Below are 12,681 nucleotides of genomic sequence, written 5' to 3'. Positions count from 1 at the left end.
GCCGCCACAACAGTCCGACCCACGTCCCTGATATCGACTAGCTCCCGGCCGGATGCACATACGCGGAGCCAATCAGTCCGAATGTGACCTGCAGCTTACAATTGCTGTGTCGCATGGCGCATGGCACAGGACGATTCCTAGCAGCTGTCGGCTGGAGTGGAGAAACAGCACGTTGCGACACACCGCGCCGGCGACAGAGCTCAGCAGGGCTGGTTGGAGGCTGGAGCCGGAGGTAAGGGCGGACACAGGCACAGACATTGCAGGACACAGGGCTGCGGAGTCGGAGTCGGAGTCGGAGTCGGTCGGAGTCGACAGTTGTGACCGGAGTCGGAGTCTGAGTCGATTTTAGAAACCCGAGCCGGAGTCGGAGTCGGAGTCACCGAAAATCTGTCGACTCCGCAGCCCTGCTAGGTCTGCGGAGTCGGAGCCGGGAGTTTGAGTCGGTCGGAGTCGACAATTCTGCCCGGAGTTGGAGTCGGAGTCGGAGCTGGTTTTTGAAAGCCGGAGTCGGAGTCTGGAGTCGGAGTCGCCGAAAATCCATCGACTCCGCAGCCCTGGAGGACAAATAACAGGATGTCAGTTAGGGATATAATTCAAGACGAATGATTCAAGACGGACTTAAATAATACACATTTTGCTCACTTGGGTACCAACTTCAAACTTGACGTTTATGTATAGCACCATGGAAACAATGGGCACACAGGAAAGAAACAAAAGATGAGGGTTTTTTAACTCAAGGAAGCAAAACAGCCCGAAGTGCAGACAAGCACATACTTTTGGTAATAGCTATCAGCTGTCCTACTCCTCTTCTCCCTTCATCAACTACTGGACACATTTGAAGCATCATATATATAGCACCAATGTCCATAACCAAAGCTTGCAAGTAGTTTTAACTTCTATGAAGCCAAGGGAAATGTGCCTACATCATGCATGTAAACTCAAAATTACACATGCATGACAAAGGAAGCTTATGTAAAGAGAATAGTTGACAAAAGCATCTCATGGTTAAAATTATTCAAAACTGCACACAGGGCAAACATAAAAAGCAGCAAGTGTACTGTTCTGTTATGCTAAGAAATAATCGAAAACAAAATACAATCTTTTCATGTTTGAACTGGTTGTTCTTCTATGCCCCTTCATCCATATCTTGATTACAGATGGGCTGTTACTGTAGGCTGATGAAGTACCACTTGATTGCCTTTGTGCGAGTTTCAGTTGCAGCCTCCTTGGTACTGCACTGGAAAGCAGATTGAATTGAATGCCTCTGAAAGATAGGAATACAGGCAGGGTTAGCTGTAGTAGTGTCAATGATAATAGATATGACATTTTTGTCCTTTGACATACATTTGTTAAAATACAAAAAGGTACAAAATTTAAATTGGTTTGTTTCAAGACACGCACACTGCACAAAGCCGCACAGACATTACACAGGCATATGAAATTGGTACACATAAAATTTGATGATTAAAAAGGTCAAAACTTGCAATAATAATTGAAGTAAAAGTTACAATCACAATCATTTGATTTAAAATGACTTGACATAAGTCACAAGACGCAACGCTCCTATTCTTTTATGCTTTCATTATCCTCCACATATCAACCAGCTTGATACCAGGCTGTGCAATAGTGTGTGCATAACCCCATGTTGCCATTTTATTAGAGCAAGTGGGGTTAAAACAACAATGCTAATGTCAAACCCACATCTGCAACCCGTACTGCAGTTTCAATCACCTTACAAGCACACCTTCTGGCAGTTTTATAGGCAGAATGGTCATTACTACTTTCCCCTCATATTCAACACATATTCCCTTTATACAAATACAGTTTAGACCTGGTATGCGGTGCGCGGGCGGTCATTTAGCGACGGAGCGCGGCGAGACTGGGACCCTCTGAGGAAAGGAAGGTATGTGAAACACTTTTTCATAAAAATCATATCTTTAGCTTGCTCTGTTCCATGTCTCGCTGCGTTAGATATCTGTTGGGCGAACCAAATCCATTCATTCAAGTGCGGCGTACTCGGGCGGTTTTCCGTGCGTAAAGTTGACCTTGAGAAAGCCGCCCCATAGTTAGTAGGTGTTTTAAGCCTTTTATGTCTTGCGTTGGAGGTTCATTTTGGTACGATATGCAGTCCTTTGGATTTCCTTTCATTTTATGTGCTTGTTATGCCTGTATTCAGTGAAACAGCAGTACTTTCCTTTGTTCTTGGTCCATGTCCCATAATTAACTGCCTCCCTAACCTGAGGCAGTAGTGCTGGCATGTTGTATTTATAAAGGTATTTTGTCTGCTTTTCAATGTTAAACCATCTAATGGCTTAAAATTTACTTTTTATCACTGAAAAATCCATATTACATGTTGACTACTGGCCATTTGCTTTGTTTTATGACATACAGGTAACTTTCAATGTGCCAGCTCCAACATTCAGCTTCAACTTTTCTCAGGCATTTTTGATTGAATATTGTCTATATTCTAACGATTCTAACCACCTTTTTAGGTTAATTGTGAGCAAAATGAAGACTAAATGGCTTAGTTTAACTTGTGAATAGATCAATTATTATAAGGCTTATATTTTTCATCTTCATTTGTTGTTATATAATACTGAACGAGGCCGGTGTAAATAAATTTTCAAGACCGAGGTCCTTACTGGATTTTTGAACGAGGCCGAAGGCCGAGTTCAAAAATCAGTAAGGACTGAGGTCTTGAAAATTTATCACCGGCCGAGTTTGGTATGTATTTTACTGTATGCCAACGAAAAATTTATTTTCTGGACCGAAGCTCTTAGCCGACTTAGGAACGAGACCATCCCAAAATGTTGGCTTAAGTGCATTCTGGTAATACATTTTTGACCGTGGTCATGTTTGCTTACACCAGTTATTACCACACCCCTCTGGCTAATGTATTTGAATAGGCCAGGCATACAGTAAAAATAATTACCCTTTACTTTGAGCTATTCATCATGAGGTAATTTAATTTCAGCTTACCTTAAGCCCATGAGATCCAGCTGTTGTGCAGCTGATGGTCTTAGTTTCTTTTGCATTTTAGTTAAGATAATAGATAATTTCAATGGTCTATTAATCAGGGAAGTTGCCTGTCTAGGTCTAGGCATAGGCTGGTCCATGACATATCTCTTAGGTACTGCAGGCATCAAGCAGAGTTATCAAGCTTCTGTTGATATCATGGTAGCTACCCACAGAGTTTTTGACTGGGTACTGGAGGACTCCTGAGTCTAGTGTCACCTGAGTACCTAATACCTAACTTCTATGAAATCCTAACCACCATTCCTATTTCCTAGCCAATCATGACCATTGCTTCTAACCCATCCCAACCAATGTTCCCTTACTTGCCCGGATGTATGTTCTTCACTCGACCTGTTCAGTGCTCCTAACCCATCCTTACCAGTTACCAGTGTTTCTAACCTGCCTGACCCATGTTTCTCACCCATCCATTGTTCCTAATTCACCATAAACACTAATCACTTATCCTAACTTGTCCTGAACTGTCATGCTCCTCACCCATCCTCTTCATTGTTCCTAGCTAACTGTGTGTGCCCTGACCTTTGCCCTAACCTGTACAGAATCATGTTTCTAACTAGAGGTGGCAAAAGATGAAAATTTTGGGAACCAGACTCGAACCAGACCCAGCTGGACATTTCTGGAACCAGTCGGACCCGGTCTTAGTTGGAATCGGAACCAGTTGGACCCGTTTCCCAAAAGTCAATGAATACAAGCTACTTGTAGGTATCATTAGTTGCATCATGTAAAACAGCCTATTTCCCACTGAGAATACTCATGAGGTACTGTGTGCAAAGAAACATTCCCTTCATTCACTTCATATTTTGCAATAATGTGTAGTGTGCGAGATGTATAGTTAATGGTAGGACCCGTTGGACCAGTCAGAAAATTTCCAGGAACCGGTCTGGACCCATATGGGTCCAGACTGGTTCTTTGGACCGGGTCCCCGGGTCCACATTTTGCCACCTCTATTTCTAACCTATACATTGCTCATAACTAACCCTGACGCACTAACCACTGTTTCTAACCCATCCTAATAAGTGTTCCCTAACCTGCCCAGACTGATCTTCCTCACCCATCCTGTCCAGTGTTCCTGGCTGACCCCAACCACTGTCCAATGTACCTAACTGATATTGACCATTGTTTCCTAACCTGAAACCTCCTCTGACCAGTAGTGATTTGAAACACATTGTGTCTGTGACCACTGGGCACTGACCAATGTTTTAGCCCATTCTGATCAGAATTCCCAACTCATCTCCAAACCAGTGTCTGTTACCTCCCCTAACCAATTTTCTTGAACCATTCTGATATGACCTCTGGTCTCTAATCAGTCTTTTTAATTTTTTGTGCTGTCCAGACCACTCACTTCTGGTCCTCTTGTGACTGCTGTTTAAGAAAACCCTTTGCTATCTAGCTCCTGAGGAAATCCTTTGATGGGTGTTTCCTGTAGTGCCATCCTGTTGGTTTGAAACCCTTCATGTTGTTCTGACCCTTGACCTTAGTGCTCCTGTCTTTTTATCTGTAAGCACTAAGCACAACATGTGTCTTCATGTTGTCAATGACTTGCCTGCTATCATGATCTTTGACCTTGACCTGCCTAACCTGCAGCCATAACACCTGTGATCATGAACACCTGTGATTGTAACACTTGTGACCCTAATGCCTGTTACCCTAAATACCTGTGATCTTAACACCTTGTCATTGACCCTGACATCTGTGACCCTAGCACATATGACCCTAACATCTGTGACCCTAACACCTGTGACCTAAACACATGTGACCCTATCACCTGGGACCCTATCACCTGTGACCCTATCACCTGTGACCCTATCACCTGTGACCCTATCACCTGGGACCCTATCACCTGTGACCCTATCACCTGTGACCCTATCACCTGGGACCCTAACACCTGTGACCCTATCACCTGTGACCCTATCACCTGGGACCCTATCACCTGTGACCCTATCACCTGTGACCCTATCACCTGGGACCCTAACACCTGTGACCCTATCACCTGTGCCCTAACACCTGTGACCACAACACCTGGGACCCTGACACCTGCGCCCCTGACTCTGACCTGTGACCCTGACTGATCTGCCACCCTGCCCTGTGACCCTTATATTGTGACCTTGCCTGGTGACCTTGATGGCTGTGCTGTTACCCTGAGGCCTGAGGGTCGTGCAGTGACCTTGCTGGCTACCCTGTGACCCTGACCACTTCCCCCAGGCGCGGTCAGCGGGGGAGGATGGAGAGTGAGGAGGCGTTGTGTGCCGGAGGCGCCGGCGGCGCGCTGCCGCCGGCCTCCAGCGGGCCCGGCCGGCCCTCACCGGCCCTCAGCTCCGACACCGAGCTGGAGACAGAGGCGCACCACAGCTCCGAGGAGGAGCTCGAGGGCTTCAACTGCCGCGAGCGAGAGAAACGCAAATGGTGCCAGGTGGGTTTGTTTGTTTGTTTGTTTGTTTATTAAATGGTGACCAACGCGCTTGCACCCAATGCCAGGTGAAGTCAGGCAGTAAAATTGGGTGGCCTGAGACACAATAGACCTGCCATCGGATGTCCGCTGGACTCGCGAGTCGCGTAGACCGAAAAAGATGGCATATCCTACCTACAAAGGAGACCAATCCTCACTGGTCATCCCACAGACGTTTGTAGTAGATTGTCCTCTCGTGACTGGATCCAGCCACCCACTGCTAATATTTTGGACTGTCACAGACCAGGGTATGCCCTCCCTTCGATTATATCCAATTCCGCCGACCCCTCTTATACTTGGGAGAGAAGTGAAGTGGTGCATAGACGTGGAGTGACTTGACTGTGGTTTGATTGCGCGAATGTTCCATGGTGGCCTGTTGGGGGGGGGGAGGGGGTGACAGAGAACCAGTTTACGACCGGGGATATCCCAATTCTGACCAGTCGTGACGGGGCCGGTGATGGTAACGGTGCTAATGTCGGTCTTGACATTCCCTCCCCGGACTTGACATTTCGACGAGAAACAATGGCGGCTGTTAGTTTGGTCGGGTGGCTGGTGCTATGTCTATTTTTAGGCGGAGAGTGGCTGCTTTATTGCCTTATCTGATCATTATCGTTTCGTGACGTGATAAATGGTGCGACGTTCGTGAAACGCTTTTAGCCTGCCATTTCCGTCTAACAGCCCGGGAGTACTTTTTTTATAAATTTATACGGCCACATGTAATCTAGGGACTGGGAGATACAAAAAAGGAATCGAAGTCAAGCTGCTCCATAAAAACAAGATCTCATCCTATGATTGTGAAGTGGATAATTGATGAATAGTTCGTTGATCCATCACGATGTAAACAATACATAACGGTAAAATCAGCTTCGGTTAGGACTCCATCCACGCCCACACCCTAGGTTGTCGATAGGAAACCGCAACTGGTCCGCCACCGGCTGTCGGCAGCCACTGTTTTCCCTGACTCAGTATCGATTGACGTCAGCTGATGTGGCTGTGACGCTATGATAGGGTGACTCTGCGACTATGTGACGCTGAACAGCTGGCGCCTGTTTATGAACTTCCAGTTTACGATCTGACGCCAGTTCAGTTCGTTTGTCAATAGCTCGTGGGGCTGCTCCATCCAATGTGAACCCGACGGGTACCCGAATCCTTACGATGGCGGCGCTTCAAATGCACGTTTAATCACCAAGGACTTGCAGAATGCTGTCGAATATCTGCATCTGCTTGTACTTCTTGGAGTTATGAAGCTGCTTAGGTAAAATGGATGGTAATGGATACTTGGAAATGAATGTTTGACGTCGTCATTCTGTAATCCTAATCCGTTTGGACTGCGATGTTCTGAGTTGTTTTGTACACGTGGGATTACAACAGTTATGTAACCTCTCCCCTGCAAGGGACGTCCCAGTTCTACTGTCATGGGGCTATCGTCATCCGGTTGAATGTTTACATGCGTCTTGCGTGCCTAACCCATTTATTTGACATGTTAGATAGTAGATACACCCTTCTGAATTCGCCTGACTGCATTGTTTAATGCGTAATTCAATTACAATGTTAGGAAATGGTAATTGTGGATTGCAGTTGTGACGGCCATTTGAAGGCGTTGGCCATGAACTGGCCTTAACCCGCCCGCCTGCGGACCCTAGCTGTCGAGCTCGCTCGCTAAACAAATTTGTCGCATGATGCGTGGTTGCGGTATTTTGGAGGTAATCGTTATGCTAAGGTCGTTCCGTAGTTCAGTTAGCAAAACATCGTGAAATGTTACGGAAAGTATTAACATACATACGACTTGAAGAATTCTCAAAACCATTATAACAGCATTCAGGTAAGGAGCGAGTGTCCTCGCCCTTTTATTGAGTAGGTACTACACGAAAGTGCTTATGTGCAGGTAATGCATACATAAGTACGAAATCGGCCATTTAAATTCAGGACCTCTACCGGTCTATCAACTTTCCCTGCACTTACATAACACCAGTTTGAGCACGGTCTACGTATGTGATCAGTGTTTCCATAATATGCATCGCCATTTCCCGTGATTCTCCCGTCCGCCCGTCTCCGTATCCTTGCTCTGGCAGCGAGCCGTGCGGTTGGGTTGAAGGGTGTACCGTTATTCCTCCCGCCGAGTGTCACCCCGCCGCGCTATCCGTCCGCCGACCGCTGACACCCGTCCGTGGGGTGCTGCGGCTCCCTGTCACTCGTCAGTCGACTCTCCGTGGCAGAGTTCCCTGAATCGCCCGCCCCCGTCCCCGCTGCCTTCGCTCAGCCCCCAGCATATCTCGTTGCCCGACTGCTCGCTGCCTGTAAGTCGACTGTGCACTGCCACTGCCTCCGCACAGTACCCCTTTGTCTATCCTAATGGGTGGGCCCTGTTTCACGGCACGCCACTCCCAAACGCTACCAGTTAGTGGCGCTTCGGTTTCTATGGAAACGTACACAAAAGTACTCAGTTTGCCATAACATCAGTCAGCGTCCCCGCTGCTCCCTACCCCACCTCCTGTCCCCGCTGTGCTGGTCAGTCCAGGCTGATCAGTTTCAGGCTGATGCCTGAAACAGACTCTTTCCGCAGTGAGGAAATCGCATGCGAGAGCCTATTCAACTACATGGAAGCACGCTCGCATCAATCGCACGCACCTCCCGGATGCCATTGATGCGGGAAGAATTATAATGTATTTGAATAGGCTCTCGCATGCGATTTCCTGAACGCGAAAAAAGTCTGTTTCAGCCTTGAGACTAGTCCAACGGCTCTTCTCTGTCCGGCAGGTGAAGCGCACGTCTCGCGACTCGAGCTGCAGCTCGGACGAGGAGATGGCCCCGCCCGCCGAACCCACCTCGCCGGCGCCCGTCCAGTTCCGCTCGTCGCCGCCGGCGGGCGCGCACCGGCCGGGACGCACCAGCCCGCCGCCGCGTCGGGCGGCCGCTGCGCCGCCCCCGCCCCCGCCCCCGCCACCCACCACGCCGTCCACCCGCGGCAGGAAGCGGCGACGCGGTCTGGGCCCGCTCGGGGCGCAGCGGCCCTGTCTCGACTTTGAGAAGATGCAACAGGTGCGTTTGACTGGTCGGGTGGGCTCGGTGTGGGAGCGTGTTATGGGTGAGGTCATGAGTGTGTTTGTGGGAGTTTCTGTTGCAGCAAGTTTTGCGTATCCAGTGCGCTTGATCTGATGCTATGAGGAATTTGAGAGGAATGCCTAGTCCAATTCGTAGCTTCGTTGCGATGAGTCACCGCCATTTAGTACCAGTTTTTATTGGGATTCCTTCCTTTTTCTATTCTTTTATTTCCATTACACTGTGATTTCAATCATTGGGATTCTATTTCTATATAAATCACCGCAACTCAGTATGAAATCGAACCTTTCGGGTATCACAATGTTCCATTCGCGTCGATCGACCCGTGCAGCTATCATCTCCTCTTCCGGTATGTGTCGAGCCGACCGTTCTCGGAATCACCCCTAATTCCGTGACCCTCTCTCGGCTGCTCACCCTGTCCATGTGGGTGCGAGTCCCCTCAGCCGTGCAGAGGTTCGCGCTGTGCGCAGTCCTGCACGCCTCGCGGCCCGAGTTCTAGGAGGTCCCACGTGACCACGTGACCGCTGCTCGACTGCTACCGGGACCGGTGCAGGTCCCGGGCGACAGGCGACAGCTGCCCGGCCGATTCCCGTCCGATGTATTCACCTACATTTGCACAGTGATCGGGACTGTTGGACTGACTTGTGAGCTCCGGTGGGAAAGGAGCAGCCTGTGGCGGTGCCGTACACGAATACGGGTGTTCCCCTACACATGATGAAGCCTTGCGATCGATATAGCTAGCGATAGTTTATGATTTATTCAAATGATAGTCATTTGATGGGCGTCAATATCAGGTTTGCGGCTGCTTCATGATATAGTTTTATGGGGAACATCCCGTGTATCGCCATGTTTACGACATAAATAGCTAGCAATGTTTGCTATCATGCTATCGTTAACCATCATGCCTGCCTCCCTCACACCGTTCCGACCATAATATCACGGTGACTCGCCTGCCGCCGTCAGTCCAACACGTGTTTCTCGGTACAGCTGCCGGGACTCCCAGACTCTCAGTCTCCCTCGGCCCACGGGCTGTGGTTGTCGAACCGGGACGGAGTAAAATACGGACTATCCGTGGCTGTTTCTTTATCTGTAAACTCTACCGCCCCTAACAGTGCCTCCGTTAGGTTCAAGCAAATGCTGCCATGGGGTAGTATGCTACCTTGAAGTGGGAATTATAAATGTGTTTTATCTTCACTGATTGGAAGTGTTGGTGCAGTTTGTAGATAGGTTAAGATGAATAAGCATTGGATCACATTTTTGATTGACCCCTTATCTGTTAGGTGGGTGTCTTATCGCTCAAGGCTGTTTTCAATCATGTGTTTGAAATGTTACATATTGTTTGCATCATGCTCTGAAAAAATTAGTTGCAGCATCCAAGCGTAATGTAAGCTATGCACGTGAAAAGTATGTGTTCATCCTCAGTTACAGTTCGCCCGCGGCTGTAAATGCCGGAAGTGACGTTTCCCATGTGTGCAATGTTCACCAGCGCCGCCCCCAATTTGTCATGTAGTGCGTCCTAGCAGTGCAGCGCACTGTCATGTGAGGGTGACTCACTGATTATGGCGGCTCTCTCCGCAGGAGGGCATGCGATCGGTCACCACCTGGCGGCCATCGGCCGAACTATCGCTGTTCTGCTGGTGAGCCAGCGGCCAGTGCACCTGACGGCGCCCCGCCAGCCCTGACGTCTGGCGGGGACGAACAAAACCACTACTGTACCTAACTCCCGCGGCGCGGCGCGCGCGGCGGGACAGCGAGCGACGAACGGACGGTCTAAACGGCGCAGCATGGACGCTGGAATCAGGGATGTGTGGTCTTAGCGCGGAGCAGTGACGATGCGAGTGCGTCCCGGCGCGCCGGGACGGTTTCAGCACCACTCCGTGCTCGCTTTTGCCAAGTATATAGACGCCTGACGGTGGCGACCGGCGCTAGTTTTGTACCTCACCGAGCCGCACGAGAAGTGTGAGAGACTGAGTGAGAGCGAGTGAGAGTGGGTGAGCGTGTACCGCACTGGCGGCGCGCGCGAGCGTCGTGACTTCTGACTGTCTGTGGGCGCGCCGGTACCGCGCGCCGTTCGTTCTTGTGTTTGTGACGTGTTGTAGTGGAGTGTGTGGTGGCGTTTTGGCGTCGCAAAGCTCGGCGAGCCGGCCGCAGCGCACTCTTAGCTGTGCTTACGAGCCGCAGGGAGGATAGCCCGGGCCACATGCCACGAGGACCTACGCTTTTCGACGGCGGATCGTTTTTTGGATGCTGAAATACACGTTAGCAATGTCAAGTCTCGCATTGTGCGGTCCATGGGCATATGGAACAGGGTGCGTGGTACCGAGCCTTGTGAGCTGTGTCGTAGTGTTTTCACTTTCGAGAGAATGCGAGTAAGTACTGAATGGGGCGAATACTGTCCTTCAATGAGACATGGTAGATTGCAGGCACGACCAAGAAGCTAGTTACCGCCGGCAAGATGGCCTCCAATCGTTACCAGAAGCGACCGTCGTTCTCCCGTTCCACGAAGACTTGCTCGGCAAATTGAGGGTCTCTGCTGAATACGGTGCGCTCTTCCTGCCGGTAATTGAAAGTGCAGCTTCTTCATATGAAGGCGCGTGTCCATGAAAAGATAATTACCGGGCGATGGTCCAAGGAGCCTCAGATTTATAAACGAATGTAAAGCGATCCAAGGCCTGTCCAAAGTTAGCGTGTTCGCAGTGGCCGACTGCAGAGGGGGCATTCCACGTCAAATCGAACAAAAATCGGCTGTTTTGCACCTTACCATCAGCGATTTCATTATAAATTTGTGAGCGAGTTCCTGTGTGGCCCCGGACATTACATTGATGTTTTTTGCACATTCTGACCACAGGTCTTCTAAATATAGGGCATCAAATTTTTACAAAATGTTGCATCTTTATATTTTTGAACGACCATAACTTTGGTTGTACTTGTTTGATTTGAATGAAATAAACCTTACTGTTTAGGTAATTTCTTAAGCATTTGTTTAGAATTGCACTTACTTAAATATATGACCTTGAAATTTGCTTAACTCTGTTCTTAAGCACAAATATTGAAATAGCAAAAAACAGGTCACCTTCGATTTGGCTCATTTTCATATATTTTATTGCTTACCATATTCTTAACAACCTGTGAAAAAATTGGAGTGGGCCATTCATAAGTTTTGAAGAAAATTGCACATATGCAAACGTATGTTAGCACGCGCAGTGGAGGGGGAAGAGCGAATTTCGCCCACCCCTCCTGTTTTTCGCCAATATCTCATAAGATTAATGCGAAATTTATTATGGCTACCTGTCAAGAATTGAATTGGACATCTCATCGTGCAAGCAATAAGAAAATCGGTTCACAACTGTTCTAGTAATAGCGGTGTAAAGTGAACATCCTGTCGCCGCAGCGACGCGGCGACTCGGCAGCCGGCGCCGACCGCTACGCGCCGCCTGAATTGTAGACTGTGCCGGGACGGAACGGAACGGTTCCGTCTTTACATCGCGCTCCCTACCAGGGGCGTCGACGCGTAAGGAAAACTGGTCCGACTTTTTCTCGGGGGGCCCCCACCGGTGGGGGCCCCCCAGGTGTCGAACGGCTTCCCAACGTACATTTACATACATACATGAGCAGGGCCCCCCGAGCCGCAGTAAGGGCCCCCGCGGTCTGCAGCAGGGGCCCCCGCGAGCCACAGCAGGGCACCGCCTAGTCGAAAAAGTGGTCCGACTAGTCGGAAAAGTCGGACCGGTGTCGACGTCCCTGCTCCCTACCGCTGATTACGTTCGATTCGCGTCAAATTTTGTGAGAAGACTAAGAAATGTACAGGCAATCTTATGGTGAAAGAATTTTGAAAATCGGTTGGTAAACAATTAAAATATGAACGTGTAAACACAAAATTGTGATTGCTGCGTTTCCCGCATCGGCCGAGCCCGCCTCAGCCGGCGACATGTTACTCTTAGCAGGCCTCTAACTGCCATATTTATTATTGGATTAACTAGAAATTCCCCATACATACAAAACAATGCATGTTCTTTCGTATATTGAAGATCAAAAGACGTGAAGATACAGTGGCGGCGGAAGCAGGGGGGCAAGGGGGGCAGCTGCACCCTAAAGCTATGGAAAGGGGCGCCTCGAAAATCTGTGGAGGAGGCAGGAAGTTA

The 12,681-nt window shown here is 49.1% G+C and overlaps 1 protein-coding gene across 1 annotated transcript; it reads left to right on the top strand.

The window, feature by feature from the left end:
• The first annotated feature begins 2,001 nt into the window (after positions 1-2,001).
• LOC122388921 (protein phosphatase 1 regulatory subunit 37-like) lies at positions 2,002-10,811 on the top strand. The gene is made up of 4 exons (XM_043380428.1): positions 2,002-2,030; positions 5,236-5,443; positions 8,237-8,518; positions 10,118-10,811. Exons 2-4 carry the CDS (start codon positions 5,255-5,257, stop codon positions 10,178-10,180), a joined length of 534 nt encoding a protein of 177 aa, XP_043236363.1. The 5' UTR covers positions 2,002-2,030; positions 5,236-5,254; the 3' UTR covers positions 10,181-10,811.
• The last annotated feature ends 1,870 nt before the right edge of the window (positions 10,812-12,681 follow it).

Source organism: Amphibalanus amphitrite, unplaced genomic scaffold, assembly GCF_019059575.1.
Source record: "Amphibalanus amphitrite isolate SeventyFive unplaced genomic scaffold, NRLGWU_Aamphi_draft 000339F_arrow, whole genome shotgun sequence".
Lineage (NCBI taxonomy): Eukaryota > Metazoa > Arthropoda > Thecostraca > Balanomorpha > Balanidae > Amphibalanus > Amphibalanus amphitrite.
Note: the sequence above shows the minus strand (reverse complement) of the source record. Positions and strands in the feature narration are given on the sequence as shown.

Coding starts and splice junctions, on each gene's coding strand:
- LOC122388921 (XM_043380428.1), top strand. CDS start 5,255: ATGGAGAGTGAGGAGGCGTTGTGTGCCGGAGGCGCCGGCGGCGCGCTG. Junction 5,444..8,236: donor AGAAACGCAAATGGTGCCAG/GTGGGTTTGTTT, acceptor TCTGTCCGGCAG/GTGAAGCGCACGTCTCGCGA. Junction 8,519..10,117: donor ACTTTGAGAAGATGCAACAG/GTGCGTTTGACT, acceptor CTCTCTCCGCAG/GAGGGCATGCGATCGGTCAC.